General features: G+C 40.1%; 1 protein-coding gene across 1 annotated transcript in view; it reads left to right on the top strand.

Annotated features, from left to right (window-relative positions):
- TAF4B (TATA-box binding protein associated factor 4b) overlaps positions 1-16,430 on the top strand; it is a 75,581-nt gene that overhangs the window by 45,696 nt on the left and 13,455 nt on the right. Inside the window, exons 12-13 of the mRNA XM_030012809.2 lie at positions 2,578-2,703; positions 3,759-3,815. Coding sequence (XP_029868669.2) covers positions 2,578-2,703; positions 3,759-3,815 — 183 coding nt within the window. The remainder of the gene's footprint in view (positions 1-2,577; positions 2,704-3,758; positions 3,816-16,430) is intronic.

Genomic DNA, 16,430 nt, shown 5'->3' with positions numbered 1-16,430 from the left:
AGAAAAAAAAAAGTATGGGGGATGAGTTTATAACAAGATTGTATAGATGTGCTAATGTGCTATTGTTGTGTGAAAGCAATAGTTTCTTTCAGGATAGCAGAAAAACTTCCTTTTGCTTTTGGTGAACTCCAGATTAAATTTAGCTCAGTTAAAGTAAGAATGACTTTTTAACTGTCAGATACACAAGTTCAGCTTTGGCGCATCCATATCTAACCATTGCTCTGTATTGTGGTTACGTGCTTTATCTATCAGTAACTTAAATTCTGGCCTCGATTACACTTGTAACTTTAGTTTTGTTGGGATTGCACTGTTGTAGCAGGGGACAGGTTTTGGCCTTGTGTGAGTAAGTTAAACTGTTACATGACAAACACTGGATCCAACTTGCTTCATCATAACAGTAATGTCCAGAAGTTATGAACAGGTATACAGTATGATGTTTTCTGTCTAAACAATTCAGTGGTGAATGATCACAGAAAACAAGTTTATTGAGCAGGACAAAATGTAACTGCAGGTATTCGTCTTCCAAAAATTCCTGAAATAAGGCATCTTAAAACAGTTGTTGATGAGCTGAAATACTATTATGGATCCACCCATTTCTTGTTCCATATAAGCTCATGGTAGTGCATTGGGGTGCTTCTGGTTGAGAGGCTTGCATTCCTAATTGGCATAGGGTCTTGGATTTGGCTTTAAAAATCTAAGTATCTGATTCTGACTTTGGGCATTCCAAAGCAAAACATTTCTAAACTTTGGAAAAAATAATCTTCTGGTAATACGGTTTTCTTCTTTGTCCCTTTAAAAGGATTGTGGCATGGTGGTGGATTATTATAAACTGCTGCTTCAAAACAAATTGTACTAATGGACTGAGACTGAAAGTAGCGTCTATTTTGTGGGGAGCAGTAAAAAAAAAATCTCAAGCAGTAACAGAAGAGAGGGGAAAGGTTTGTTGGACTTTTTTGCAGAGCCACAGACTCTGCTTGGGAAAGAAATTTTCCTTGGTTGCAACACATGGTGTGGTCTGAGCCACAATTGGTGATACGTGACAGTGTGGTAGCTCACTGAAAAGGACCAAACTTAATACAGGAAGAGGGATTGATTTCATGTTCTGGCTGGGTTGTGAGAATTCAGATTGGGAGACAACAGTGCCCCACAAGAAGACTTTTACTTTCCTTCTAGCTCTGAAAAGGATATGACTGGGTATGGGAAGAAATCTTGAGTATAGTGTGTTTGAAAACTAAAAATTTAGCAACTGAAGTCATTGATAGTCCGTATACTTAAAATATACCCTTGCCTAAAATACAGCTGTAAAATATGCTGTGCTTATTCCAGAATAGTTGTGTGTCAAGGTTGCTTCATTAAAGTGTGAGATTGGGGTAGGGTAGAAAGAAGGGTTGCTGAAAGTATATAATGTGTTTGGCTGGTAAAAGCCCAAGGATAAATTTCTCAGGAAAAGGCAAGCTCACAAGGTAACACAGAAGGAAGACGAGTCTAGGACATGCATTAAAGAGTGGTATAAACAAGTGGCACAGACATACCTCATCTACAATGGGCTCCCAGCCTTGTTTTGCCTAATGCCCTCTGGCCAACACATGCCTTAAATAGCGTGTCTTTGGAAGAGCAGAACAGTAAAAACTAGCTTTTCATTGCCTGTTGACCACATTTTAGATCTTTCCTTTCTCTGTCTTCTCTCCAATCTGAAGTAAAACTAAACTCAGGCTTTCCAGTGAGGGCAAAAACAGTCTGAAAAATAAATTACTGATTGTTATTTTTTAGTCCAAAAGGACCGTAGTCTTGTTTCAATGCATGTGTGTCCAGTTATTTTTGGAAGTATTCATTAGTATTCACTGGCCCAGCTTTGCACAGGGGGCTGGACCAGATGACTTCCACAGGTCACCTTTCAACATAAACTATTCTATGACTTGAGAGCATCCACTGAGGCAAAAATAAGTATTCCTAAAGCTATAATAAAACATATATAATTTATGTCACTTTCCACACCCCCAAGATTCATTATAACGAGTTCTAAACCACCCCTCCACTCCATAAAAGCTCTTTTTGGAAATACCAGGTGAGGCTTATTTCAAGTTCTGGATCAAATGGATGAAACTAGAACACCAAACACTAGAAACTTAAAATGTCAAATTTTATTTTTTCTTCACCCTTTCTCTTTAAAGGGGAAAGGATATGATGTTCTGTTGCTTTACAATTCTTGGTTTTTAACTCTTAACCTGTCCAGAAGACAGTCTTGTACCTATGTTTACTGGATATGAAGTCGCTGTTTAAAACAAAGTTTCAGCCTTTAGACTTAAAGACTTTATTTTTGTTATAGTCAATATAGACTACATGTTGTTAGTGTCACTTGTTCAATAACCTCTTACTAGTCACAGATGCCAGGAAACATGCTTCAGTGGAGAGGAGATGTGTAAATGACTACCTCCCACCTGAAGTATTTTCAAAACAGCCTATACTTTTCAGCTTTGAAAAAATAATGTTCTTCTTTTCAGGTTGTTCCCATTGGGTTTGTTAGGTCTAGTGGTGTGTATAAAAGTCTGGTTGTCTTTAACAAACTTCTCTTTCCAGGGGAGTGATAGGTATATCGTATCTAGTGACACCAGAGCACAGCTGAGATTTCTTGAAAAGCTTGATCACCTAGAAAAGCAGAGAAAGGATGAAGAGGAACGTGAAATGTTGCTTCGAGCAGCCAAGGTAAGAACTTCACTTCTTGTTCTCCAAGGAAGTAGTGGTATCCTTTAGACTGGTGAACATCTTCAGGTTTCTCCTATTTCTGCTTTAAGTTTAGTAACCATTAATCCTGTAACTGGAAATCCATAATGTTTAGGATAGCTTAGGCTATACAGAAGAGGATTTTAGCCTTTTACATTCTTTAAAAGAATCACGGGAGTTCTTTCAAATGTGTGGTGGGGTGAACTCTTCTTTTGAGATTATTCCTACTGGTCAAAATGAAATAAAAGATGTATTCACATAGCTGTGAATGTCTTTCCTGGCTCTATTTCTGGCTCTGAAATTGGTATGTCTTTCTTCATATCTGTGTATGGCACTGCTTGAAAATATGGGTTCGCTATGCTTGTTCAGGCTGGAGCCCGGTGAGATCCACTGGCCTGCCAGATGTATTTGTTTTCTGTAGTCAGATCAGAGGGCTAGTCTTGGAGGTGGTACCCTAGCATCTGCAAACCCCTGATGGGAGCCACTGCCAGTACAGAATAAGTACCCTTCTTCTGCCTTCCCTCCCCTCAAGAACAGGAGCAAGAAAAAATAAAGATCAGTAGATGTTGCTCCATCAGGTGTAACTTGATAATCTTCTGTTTGTTGGGGGTTTTTTTGGTTTTGTTTCAAGCTGAATTCTGGAGCCCCTTGGGTGGAAGCCTAATCTAGAGTTGAAAGAATTGTGTTGTACTTGCATGAGTACGACTCCCTTTCTTTCTTATAGTTCCTGTCCTTTGTAAGTGTCTGCTGCTGACATGAACAACATCATGCCTAGACTGGACCTGACTGACAGCGTTAGCATCATTTTCAGCTTAATCTTGCTTCAGGCTAGAGCAGAGGCAGCCGGCCCAGATGAGGAGGGGGGTGCACGTATGTGTGTGGAGGGGGAGGGAAGCCAGTCTGGATTGAGGCATTCACCCCTGGGGCTAAATCTTTCAATCATCAGAGAAAATTGTCATTTATTAAATATTTAACGGATATGATGGTGTTTGGATGCCAGTAATTTCTATTCAATCTTTTTCCTCTTCCTTTGGTAGAGCCGTTCCAATAAAGAAGATCCAGAGCAACTGCGGTTAAAGCAGAAAGCGAAAGAGGTAGGACTTTCCAGTTACCATGCTTGCCTTTGTGTGTTGAGAGAAGGTTGGCAGCCCTGTCCTGGCAATTAGGTCAGGGTTTATTTTGCTGCTGCATACCATTTGCAGAGGCCTTGGGGAAGGACAGGAACTGCCACAGGCAAGGGCAGCGCTTCAAATGAGGTCAATGAATTATGAGCTCTCTTTTTTAACATTTTATTTTCGTAGTTTCAGTCCTGTCTAGAAATGGTCCTTTGTAAACTGCAGCAGTACACTTGGTAGGAATATAATGTGGGATTAGAAAAAAAAAAAAAAAAAAAAAAAAAAGAAACTTTGAGATTTAGCATCTGGGACTGTACAATAGGCTACATTTTTCCAGGGTAATTGTTCGTTTTGTAAATCTGATACTGCTTATAATTCTTTGGCTGGGAGGCGGTACTGGGATTTAGTTTTAAATGGAAAACGCCTCTGGCTTTTAATTTTCTGGGCCCAGCAGTTTTCTGTTCTGGAATGGAGCCCTTGTTTCACACAGTTCATGTTTAGCTGCAGGGGTTTTAGTTTATAGCTTAGACTGGTTAAGCTTTTACTCCCAGAGGCCTCTGCATAGCAACTGTAGAAATCAACAAATAAGTTCATTTATGTCTGCAGCCTTCTCTCAGTAGCTGACTTTTTACATTTCCCAATATCCATTTCCTGACTTTTCTAGCCTGAGAGAAAAAAGCTCCACTAATTGGAGCTTATTTTAATTGAGCCTTAATATTGGATCTCACTGGAGTTGCCCCCAGAGCTACTGGGAACAGAATGAAATGAAAGTACCTAAGGTTGAAGATGTGTGTGCGTGTGTATGTGTGTGTGAAATTTTTCACTTGACCTACAGATTCTTTTCCCTGCTGAATAAATCATCAAGCCTGTTCACATTTCTGATTAAGGATCTGACAGCGGATGATAATAAAGACAATTGAGGTGTGAGACGTGTGATACAGAGCTGAAGAAATTGGTTTCTATAGTTACTTGACTGATTTCATGCAATTTTTAAGGATCTTTGTGCTAAATGAGAGTGATTTTCTGAGCAACCTTTTTCCTTAACTGTGCCTCTTGAACTATGAAATTTGTTGTTGCTTAACATTGCTGCACTTGGCTCCTAGGTGCCAGCAGCAGCAGCAGGTTATTTATGAATGCTTTAAAGGCCCTTATTGTTTGGATTAATGTAGGAGCCCAGGCAAAACAAATGGAAATCCAGTAAAATAGTATTAGAATCAATGCTCTGGATTTGCACCATAGTAGAAGAAATTTGTAAAAGAAGAGGAGATAGAGAAGGAACTTGCTTTAGTATCTGTGTTTTAATTCTTTCTTTCTGCTTATCAATCCTTCATGCTTATAGTCTGTGAGTACAAAGTTGCCCTAAAGCCCTTCCCAGTTTGCCTCTAGTGCCACCAGGATCAACAGTCAGTGGGTGATGCTAATTTGTCTTGTTTTGTAGGTGGCTTTACCTCTGCATCATCTGGTCATTTCTAGAGGTTCTTTCTTTTAATAAAACACTGCAAAGCAATTCGTTTATCCAACTTCTTTTCTCTTTTCCTCTGAACAATAATGTGTAGGATCTTGAAAAATATTCCGTGATTTGGATATTTAGAACAGAAAGAAGTTATATGTGTGTGTTTTGGGTCACTTTTTAGATTAGTTGGTATTGTTAATGAGATCTCTGTTAAAAAGTGGAATATTGATGTACAAAAAAGGAGCCAACAGAGTGGAGAAGGTGTCTGAGTTTAGTATTTAATGTTCTGTTAAGTGCTTGAGTTCACATCCTTCAGTGCATCTTATGTTGTGCCAGACTAACAGCCTTCATCACACTTGTCCTGCTTATTTCTCCGTGCTGTGCTGCTCCCAGAGCGATGGTCTCAAACTGCTTCACCAAAAGAAGAGGCAGATGTGCTTCTTGGGACAACGCATATCTCTCTGTTGGTATTGCCTTGCCCTCTGTTCTGCTGCTTTGTTCTCCAGAAAATGAGGCAGCCAGAACTTCTCCAGGCTTCACATGCCACATGGGAAACCCACCTTCTGTGCTGGGGGTGCTTTCTTATCTGTGAGACTATCTCAAGCTTGAGTAGAAATGAGCCCAAATGCAGCTCTGATCAGTGTTGGCACTTTATTGACAGTTTGGAGATAAATGGTCAGCACACATTTGCATTAAAAAATACGAACATGAGTAGAGCTGGAATAAGAACAAAATAAAAATCAACAAATATCCCAAGGCTGAAAGCGGTAACGCAGAAGCACTGTGTATACTGGGATGAAAGCCTGAAAAGGCTCACCATTGTCTGTCTGTCTTGTCATGTTGTGAGCGTAGTATGCTCCTAAGAAACCACACTTGGGAATTTTGATACCTCTGCCAGCTGGAATCAGATCATTTCCAGGCCACTCTGGTTGACTATCCACTGGAAAGCCTGATCTGATCCACTTAAAGTTCTTTAAGAATGAATATGGGCCTTCCTTCCTCAAAGCTGTCTTTTATGTGTTGATGGTGACCCCTGGGAGAAGGGAGAGGGTGTTGGGTAATGGCACTGGGGCAAGTTCTAAAGCAATGTTTCCCAAAATGCAGAGTGTACATCCTAACAATGAATTCTCATAAATCCAGGATATGCTGTCATCTAGCAGCTGGAGGCAACATCTTAACATTGCTGGAAGTACATTCAGAGACTCAGCAGTGGATTCTTTTATCCAAAAGGCTATACATAATTGCTGTGACCTTTTCATCCCTTTTTGCATGACCTATTGCCTCAAACTTCCCCTATGCTAAGTCATTTACTTTCCTATATTCTTAGTCTATGTAGCTCACTATGAATTAAATCTTTATTTACTTCCCCCTTTCACCTGTTTCAGCAGATTTTAATACCTATGGAAAGTGCGCATTCCTTCCGAGACAGCTGCAAGGCTTGCCCCAAGCTGCTCCTTTGTGCACTCAAGAATTTTGTCTTTGCTCACCTCATGAGCCAGCTCTTTGTGCAACAGCATTCCCAAAGTCTGGGTGAATTACCCCCACTTTTCATTCAGCCTTATCTGCCACTTCAAGCTGAGGGGATACAGTCCTTGCATTGTCCCCAGTGCTTGCACTTTTAAACCATAACTTTTTTTAGGTGCTTTCTGCTATTTCCTGTTCTACTTTCAACTATACTTCCAGTTACGAAGAAAATGTTCAGCTGATGCAATTCTTGTAGCTGTATTTATAGTTTATCTCTGGCTTCATCCCTCTTCTGAAATGAGCTTACTTAAATTGAGTAGGTGTAGGATACTGTCACATGTGCAAGTATGCCATATGAACGGTGCATCCCAGAAGACCTGTAAAAATGTCAGTATTAAACAGTATATACTGTAAATTTAAATATAAACCCTGATCTTTTGTATTTCTGTCTCTCATCTTCAAAAGTGAGCGTGCTTATAGTATGGCTTCAGGAAGCATAAGGCAGAGGCTGGGCAAACCTTTCAGATTGTACGTGTGCAAGATTGCTGCTTGGGGTTGAGCGGGTGAACAGGTATCGTACTGATAGCATCTTTGCTTATTCCGTAGTAGCTACCTTCGTCTCTGCTCTTACCTTGCAGCATCTATCAGTAGATGAAGGTGAGCAACCAAGTTTTAAACTAGGGGAAGGAGCATGTGGAGCAAGCACCTGATGGGCACCAGTCTTGCCTGCCCCATGCCTTGCTCTTGCAGCAGCTCTGTTCACTTACAACTGCACAGGTCCCTTGTTCCTGCTTGCTTGATGTACTTGCGCATTTAACTGTTAAGATTTTGACATACATGTCACAAGACGTCAATAGATGAGATGCTGAGAAATACCTTTAGTATCAACTGACTGGGAGGAAAACAGCAAACCCTAGGGTTTTTTGTAGACACAAAACAAACCCTATCAAAAACATAGAACAAAAAGTTTGCATGATTCCAGTGAGTTTCTGGGAGTTATACAGTAATGACGGAAATTTAGTTGTTCTGTATTATCTTTTTTCAAAAATCCTCTTTTTTTTTTTTCTATTATGTGTGTCCATCCTAACTCTTTCCCTTATTTCCTCTCACATTCTCAGATAACAACTAACTGTAACCTGATTCTTTGCTGCTCTCCCTGCTGTCTCCAACTCATATTTTCAAGCTGTTTCCTTTTTCCCCTACACCTCTTGGGCTGCTTCTGTATTTAGTCTTCTGAACCTAATCGTTCAAATTCTTTAAGACCACTCTTGTGGCAGGGGAAAAGGAAACTCCCTAGTTAACCATAACCTCTCAAAAAGCAAACGATGCTGCGAGCAAAATAAGATCTCATCGCGATCAATTGGCTTTTTATGAGCCTTCAGTGACATCCTGAGAGCTTCTGCTTAATTATCTGATTTATATTATCTTTATTGTTCTGTAGTGTTTCTTACCTGCTACTGCATGTTTTGGAAAAAAAAGCATGATTATTGAACAGACATAAATTTTGTTATCCTGCAGTGTAGCCCTACAAATAACAAAGGGTTATCATCAGAGATTCTGTGTTACAAGTCTTGCAGAAAGTTAGGGATGGAAATGCTGTGAAGTGTTAGATTATTGAGCAAACTAAAAAGTGAACCAAGTCCCTGTTTATGTGGCATTCATATTGGTGTTTTGAAGGAGCATCAGAAAAGAGCAGCTGACTGTGTCAGATACCCTAAAACCAGCTGGCTGGAAGATGGTAGCAACTATCTTTATCCAGTGGAAAAACAAAAGCCCCCTAAAAACTCCATTAAGCCTGGTTTTGGATTTTCAAATAGCCTTTTCTAAGTTTCTCTGAGACTATAATGGACATGCAACAAGCTGAAAGTATGACCTTGAATTAGAAACTTGCTAATAAGAGGGAATTTTAGGACTAAAAGTGTGACGAAAGGATGATAATGGAGAGCCAGAGAGTTCTGTGCCAAGAACAAGTGTTGGGTGGACTGCATGATGAGATGGAGAAACTTGCAGGTGGAAGGTAAGTAAGTCCTAAAGGTTCTCTAGCTTTGAGACCTCAAGAGTGAGTGAATGAATATGCAGTGTTACAGCAGCTGACAGACATTCAAAATATCATGCGTTTGGAAGAACTGCAGTTGGTTTTAAAGTAATGTCTTGCAAGGGCTGGACACCGTCCCGTTGTGATAATGCAAGTCTGCTGACAGTCATTGAGCAGTCTTAACAAAAACTACAAATATATTGCTTTGGTGTGATGTGCTGTAGTCTTTTTCTTGGCCTTCCAACAAAAGTAGCCTAGGCAGCATCTGAAAATGCGCATAGAGAGCTTGATGCTGGATGCCAGACACCCAGGAACTTCGCTGAGCCTCCAAGTAAGGCAAGCTGATGGGACTGCACAGGGGAAAGCATGCTCCAGGTGTTCTAGGATACACAGAAATGCATCAATAATTGTTAAACAAAACAAACCAAAAAACTGGTAAAAGGCAATATACATTTCACACTTGGGAAATTCCTAACAAGAATGGGCAAAATAAAGAGTCAGGAAGTCACTGCACCCTGGATTTTTTTCTTGAATTCTTTTGGGGAGTTAATTATTTATATATTAGGGAATCTTGGATATCAACTGAAGGAATTTGTTTTTTTCCTTATGGGTAGGTTACTTCATGGCTATCCTGGAAAAATGTTCTGTTCTCCAAAACATCTTATTGCACCCTTTAGTTCTAGACAGGCAAGGAACCTGGTCTTGGGGGACACAGCCACGGTAGGGCCTGTTCTGCCACTGAAGCATGTGTGTAGAATATTAACCTGAAAGAAGTCTACAGTATTACGTTCATCCCTATTATAAGTTAGGACTGCGTATCAAACCACTGCATGCTATTCTGCCTTTCTGCTGTTAAATCTAAATTACAACAGAGGGAAGAGTCAGTGGAAACTAATTGTATGGCTAATTAAAACAGTTTGAAAGGAAGCAATTGCAAGAAGAGAAATTGCATTACAGGCAAGAGGAGAGGATGGTAAATGTTTAAATATGCAGCCTTCAAATGTCGGTTTTCCTCAGAGAATGTCCCCCATATGAGAAGTCTGCTATTCAGCTGCATTCAACCTGTAGGGCAGAAAATTTTGTATAGGAAAGGTAGAGGCTGGAGGCGGTAATGCTCAGTCAGCTTTATGACAACCAGTGTGAGAGGCTCAGGATTGAAAACAGATTTTTAAGGTTTATTTTTCATTTTTGTCACAAGTTCCTTGAAACACTTAAAGGGAACGCGAAAAAATGTTAGTTCTTTTTTTCCAAAGACAGTGAAGGGAGAAGCAACTGAGAGCAGTAGAAAACTTTCAAAGCACTAAATGGAGAACACAATGAAACCCAGTGAAACTTTGATTAAAAAAGGTAGTAAAAAAAAAAAAAAAGATAGAAAGAAGAGAGAGAAGTCAGTTCAGTGGGATAAGTTGGCCCCACTTAAAAGGTACCTCAATATTTAGTTCTTTAAAAATGTACAGTAAAGGGCAGTAGTAAGGACTTATGTAAGTGTTCAGCTTCCTTTTTCACTGGTGCGAGCTAGAAAAATAAATGTTGGTATTTGGTCACAGTTGCTTTGATTTACTTTGAATTTTAATATTCATTAATTTATTGTTTAATTTCTTTATTGTGGAAGCTGAAAGAATCAGGGGCTTTTGCCACTTTTGTATGCTTATATTCCTTGCTTTTTTTCCCCTGCAAGTCTTACACAAATTCGTGTTCATCTACCTTAGTGCTTTTATTACTCCTGATGTACTTATTGCTGGATAGCACACATAACCCTTAGGCATACATTAACTTGTCTTCAGCCTTCCCTGGTTTCCTTTCCTGCCAGTTCTTCTGTTACTTTAAATATTTATTTAATCTGTCCCATACTCTGTCAGCCTACAATGTCATACATGGAGACAGCCCCGCTTTTTTCTTGATATTAAACCCAGTATCTTATATATATGCTTTTTAGTCTTTCCCTTGCGTTAATTATAACCAAGTCCAGAATTGTGGTGTTCAGCTTCCCCATCTGTCTTACCAGCATTTCTTCTGAGCTCATTTACATCCATACAGCTGTATTTATTTGTTATTGCATTGCCAAGACTATTTTGGGGTTGTTTTTTTTCAACATAGGTTCCTAGCACTTCAATCTGAGAAGCAGAGAAAAGAAATCTCTTCATTTATTTCTTAGTACTTTATATATTGAAGTTCCTGCAGAAGTGGACAGTGGTAGGAATTTCTTGAGATGCATGTTATCTGCCAGCATCATGCAGACAAGTGCCACCTGTCTGGCTTTTCTTTAACCTCAGACCTAGTTGACTTTATTTGTAGTAGCATATACTTTTTCCTTTCTTCAGTTGTGTTTAAGGGATTCTTTGCAGTGTTTAGGGAAAATCTTGCAAGATTTGCATAGCTTGAATTATTGGAGCTCTGATAATGCTAACAACCACATACCATGTACTTCGTAACTTAAAGGGTTTTAAAACCAACTTGCAGTATTGCTTTAAAAAAAAGTCTGGGCATCTCATAGCTGAGGTACTTCGTGTCTTCTTACGCAACTTGAAATTTAATTTTTAATATTAAAATGCCACAGAAATGTCATTGGTGTAGTAGTAAAAATAGATTTTGCATATTTTCTGAAATGTGGAGTATGAGACAAAAGTGAGATAGAATTTCTGTGAGCAGGAAAAGAAATATTTTTCTCAGTAGAGGATTGAGTGAAGAACAGAGAGGTCAATTTTAAAACCTTTCATTTTGTGTGATTACAGCCATGCTGCAAATGCCATTTCACTATAAGGGAGGACTTTAAAACATACCTTACCTCTTGATTTGTGCTGCAGGTCAGATTAACTAAAATGGTTATTGTGTCACCCTAGAGATTCCTGCTTGCTGCAAGACCAGACTTTAAACCCTATTTTTATTATTAAAAAGGCCAGCAGCAACAAAGACTATTTTACAAGTTCTGAGACGTTTTCATAGCAATTTGATCTTTATACACAGGTTTTTAGAACTCTTTGTACTGTGATTCTTAGCATATGTAAAAATCAGAAAGAGGGGAGAAGGTGCATGAACATTCATTTGCCTCTTGCCTGGAGACCGTCCCCTGTCAATGCCCTTCTTGAGGAATGAATTTTGAACAGAACATGTGTTGGACTTCTGTGTTGTGGTGGAACAGCAGCATCTTTCAGCAGATGAAGTAGGTCAGGTTGAGGGGAAGCCTGCTAGTTTGTGGGTCCCACGTATGGTGCAGGTGCCCCCTGCTCCTCTTGAATTGTCATTACACACTTCTATCTTCAAGGGAGAAAAATCATCTATTTTCAAGATACAAACCTGGGTATGACAGTTCCTATTTGTATCCTATTTTAGTCAGAGACACCATTATTAGTAAGACTGGCCCCTAGAAGGGAATCAATGCTATAGGTGCAGCTTCTCTATGTTATATTTTAATAAAGTATATATACTACTTTTACTGTCTTTCACTTGCTGCAGTGATCTTTCTGCCCTAACTTGTGTGCTACAAAACTGTCTGTTAAAGATTGATTCAACATGGTTGCCTCTTGCTCTTTCCTAATCTTGTTTAGGAAAATCTGGCAGTAGTTAGCCAGCCAGTATCCTCAGGTATCCCTTGATGTTATCTGCCTGTCTTCTCCTTATCCTGTGCTTTTAACTGCTCACACAATGTTTGGACATTTAATCTCACACTTTTTAATGGAACAAAACTTGATGAAAAGATGATTTTGCTGGCTTCAGCAGGGTAATTTGGATGCGTGCCCGTATCACTTAATGGGGATCTGTTGAGTCCATTATGGAGATTGAATGTTTAAATTCATTTGTCTTAATTATGTTCTCAGAAAAATCCCCAAGATGTCTAAAATGCAATAAGACTATGATTTCTTTTTTTCTTTTGCTCCAAAACCCTGGTGAGATTCTGCCTGACTTGAAAAATCCTTTGACTGGTTACGAGGTTGAAAATGTATTGGGGAGAGCAGATGATGGTAATAACATGTGTTTCTGACATTGTCTTGGGAACTGCGTGGTCAAAGATGCATCAATTCTGTTTCTAGAAAGCACATCTTTTTCATACCGTCCACCAACTGTCATCCTGTTCTTTGTATTAGTGGGTTTTCTGCCAGCACTGACCTCCACTAGCAGTGCTCACTCCTACAGGGCTGGTGTGGTTTAATCCCAGCCAGCAACTAAGCACCATGCAGCCACCCACTCACTTGCCCCCCACCCAGTGGGATGGGGGAGAGAATTGGGGGGGGGGGGGGAAGGTAAAATTAGTGGGTTGAGGTAAGAACAGTTTAGTAGAACAGAAAGGAAGAAACTAATAATGATAACAACAATAAAAAAATTACAATAATAATAAAAGGATTGAAATATACAAAACAAGTGACGCACAATGCAGTTGCTCACCACCCACTGACCAGTGCCCAGTTAGTTCCTGAGGAGTGATCCCTACCAGCCCCATTCCCCCCCAGTTTATAGACTGGGCATGGTGTCACATGGTATGGAATACCCCTTTGGCCAGTTTGGGTCAGGTGCCCTGGCTGTGTCCTGTGCCAACTTCTTGTGCCCCTCCAACCTTCTTGCTTGCTGGGCATGAGAAGCTGAAAAATCCTTGACTTAGTCTAAACATTACTTGGCAACAACTGAAAACATCAGTGTGTTATCAACATTCTTCTCATACCGAATCCAAAACATAACACTATACCAGCTACTAGGAAGAAAATTAACTCTATCCTAGCCGAAACCAGGAGAAGGGCATCTGTGTCGACAGCATGCTTTGTCAGCTTGACTTCCTTGGGGTAAATGGTGATGGTGCCTGAGCACTACCGAGTCCTCAGCCAGAGCAGCGTTCTGGTACTCCACGAAGAGGCGAGTCAACTCAACTCACCGAGTCCCCTCCACCCCATGCTGATGCCAACCCAAAGCTCCCTCGGTCATAACTCTGCCTCTTGTCCTTGGTCTTTACCACGGCTGCCTATCAACATCGGCTGTAAAAAGGAGAGGGTGTCTTATTTCAATGCTGCTTCAAGCCAGTGACCAAATGTTCAGCAGCCACCCATTTTTGACATGCCTAACTTCAGTGAAACTGGTTTGTGTGTGTTTTGTAGGGTTGAGGGAGAGGGGGGGATATGTTTTTCAGTGATTCCCAGGGATGGAAGCACAAGGTTAGGCTAATAAAGGCTTTTGTTTTGGGTTTTTTTGTTTTAAGTTTAATGGTTTTGAAAGTCCTTTTCATTTTAAGTGTAATGATTCTTAAAAGTAAAGCAAATCGTCTTTCCCCTTCTGGTTTTCTTTGCCACTGGAGCCTTTTTGAATTTAATCTGCCCCCAGAGGGATGCCACGTGCGTGGCATGTTGTAATGCCTCTTCTCAGGGCAAGAAGACTGTGGTGTACCTGTGACCACCGTGACGACTGAACTACACTTGCTAGCAGGAAGGTGTACTTCTACAGGGATGCTCCGTAGCTGCCTGTAAGTGGGGGTGGCTCCAGGTGTCGGAGGCCTGGGCAGCTGGGGCTGGAAGTCAGCGTGTGCCTCCGCCGAAGAATCTCAGCATTTTATTGCTCCTGGTTAATCCAGGGAGTGATGAAGACATCGCATAAAAAGAGTTTCTAAGCCTCAGTGTTCGCAGAGTTTGTGAAGTTTCAAGTTATGTTTTTGGATTCAGTCTTATTTCCCCCCATCCCTGATGGGTTGCAGTGTGTTCCTGAATATAAATATACATATTTAAGACTGAGATTAAAGAGAATTTTATCTTAAACATTTTATGCAAGTAGGCTAGCTGGAGGTAACCTCAGACAACTGCAGCACACTAGTAGTTTTCAAGTTTAAGGGACATAAAACCTTATAGTCTGTAAAACATTCTTGAAAGCAATACTGTATATTTTGAAAAAACAAAAAAAATCCCATTCAGAACTGAATGAATTCTGATAAATAAGGTTATAAGCGTTTATACTGCACACAAAAGCAAGAATAGTGTGTGTGGTAAGTGAATGATGGTATCTAGCATTGAAGAAGTACTATTACATTCCTGTAAGCAAAAGCCTACATAGTGTGAACAAAGCTGACTTGCAAATAGTGTTGTTTTCATAACTGAAGCATTTGTCTCATCTTCAAAAAAAACACCCCCAAACACCAAAAAAATGCCACCCCCACCCCCAAACAACTAGTCTCAACATATGTATGTCAGTCTTGCATTCCCTGATTTTTGCTGAAAAATCTTGAACATGCATATAGTTTGAGTCTTACAGGGGCGGATGTCCTTTTAGGAGTCTTGCACTGAAATACTATTTTGCTTTACATAGCCTAGCTGCCGCAGTACTTGATGTGAAGCTGCCAGCATCACTGAAGTAAGAATGAGTCTACCTAACTGAAGTAAAATAAGACTTGCAAACCCACACACACAAAAAACCAGTCCTCCTCCCCAAAACACCCCCCCAAAACCCCACGGTATTTCTGTATTGTGGATTTGTCTTTATTTAAGTAGTAGCAAGTGGGGGAGTAATGCCATATAGGTGCTACAAGCTCAGTTCTTAACAGCTGAATTTCTCTTCTCCAGTTGGGATTTCTGAGAGCTGAAAGCAAGCAAAAACACAGTGTATTGCAAGCTTAGTAAGCAAAATATCTGTACTGACTGGATGAGGAATTCCAATTAATTGGTTTTATGATTGTAGGGGGTAGAGGGGAGTAAGGGAGGAGAATTGGATGCTTTGCTACCAAGTACCATGGCTGTACTTTCTTTAAAGATATGCACACATATCCATGCAGAGAATTCCCATCCAAACAATTTTGTAAGTCCTGGGAATGGGGAGAGCATGGGCTAAGGAGCTGTCCTAGTTGCATGTCAGATCATCTAAGGGTTAACATCAAACCCAGAGGTTTGTGTTTAAGGACAAACTCAAACTGAGTAAATAGAAAAGCTTCCTTCTCTACAGAGAGAGAAATCACTCCCCTCTACCCATGCTCCAATTTGGACAGCTGGCGGATCTAAAGCAGTGTGGTTGAATTACCAAGGTGGCCAATCCAAGCTAGTAAGTCTGTTACCAGACTTGACTGGGCCAAGCTCCAGAGCAGCTGGTATCTATAGTTATCAATTAGAATGAAGTAGAATGATGTACCTCAAAACGCAGAGATAAAACCTTTATTTTTTTAATCCTCTTGACTATGGGTTTCTCTCCCATCCCAAGTTTACCAAACCCAGGTAGAAGTTGTTTCTAAGGATTTCTTCATGTTGAACAGGTTTTGGAGGTCAGTGAAAATAAATATATGCAGTGTATCTCTAACTTGCTTCAGATACACCTGAACATCCAAATATGTACTGAGAAAAGAAAGAATATCAGTGCACTGACAGCATCCTGTTCAGTTGGATAATAAGATGTTTCAGAATGGCAATACTGAGTGCTGGTTTCAGGTAATACAGCATGAAGAAATTGAGTGTCTTGCTTGTTGCAGTCATGAATTGAGATTTTGAATTAAGAATATGCCTAGTTCACAGAACTCGGTAACTTCAGCTTTTAATACTAATCCAGCCTCATAAACCAGTTCTGATCAATTTTTTCTGTTAATCAGAAATAGCAAAGCTTCTGAGCTGCAGAACCAGCAGCAAGACACCTGTTAAGGCTGCATTGATACTACAATGCGATCTCCATAAAAAGTGTTACTTACACGGTG

Source organism: Aquila chrysaetos, chromosome 4, assembly GCF_900496995.4.
Source record: "Aquila chrysaetos chrysaetos chromosome 4, bAquChr1.4, whole genome shotgun sequence".
NCBI lineage: Eukaryota > Metazoa > Chordata > Aves > Accipitriformes > Accipitridae > Aquila > Aquila chrysaetos.
The sequence above is the reverse complement of the archived record's forward strand: the minus strand, read 5'-3'. Positions and strand labels throughout refer to the sequence as shown.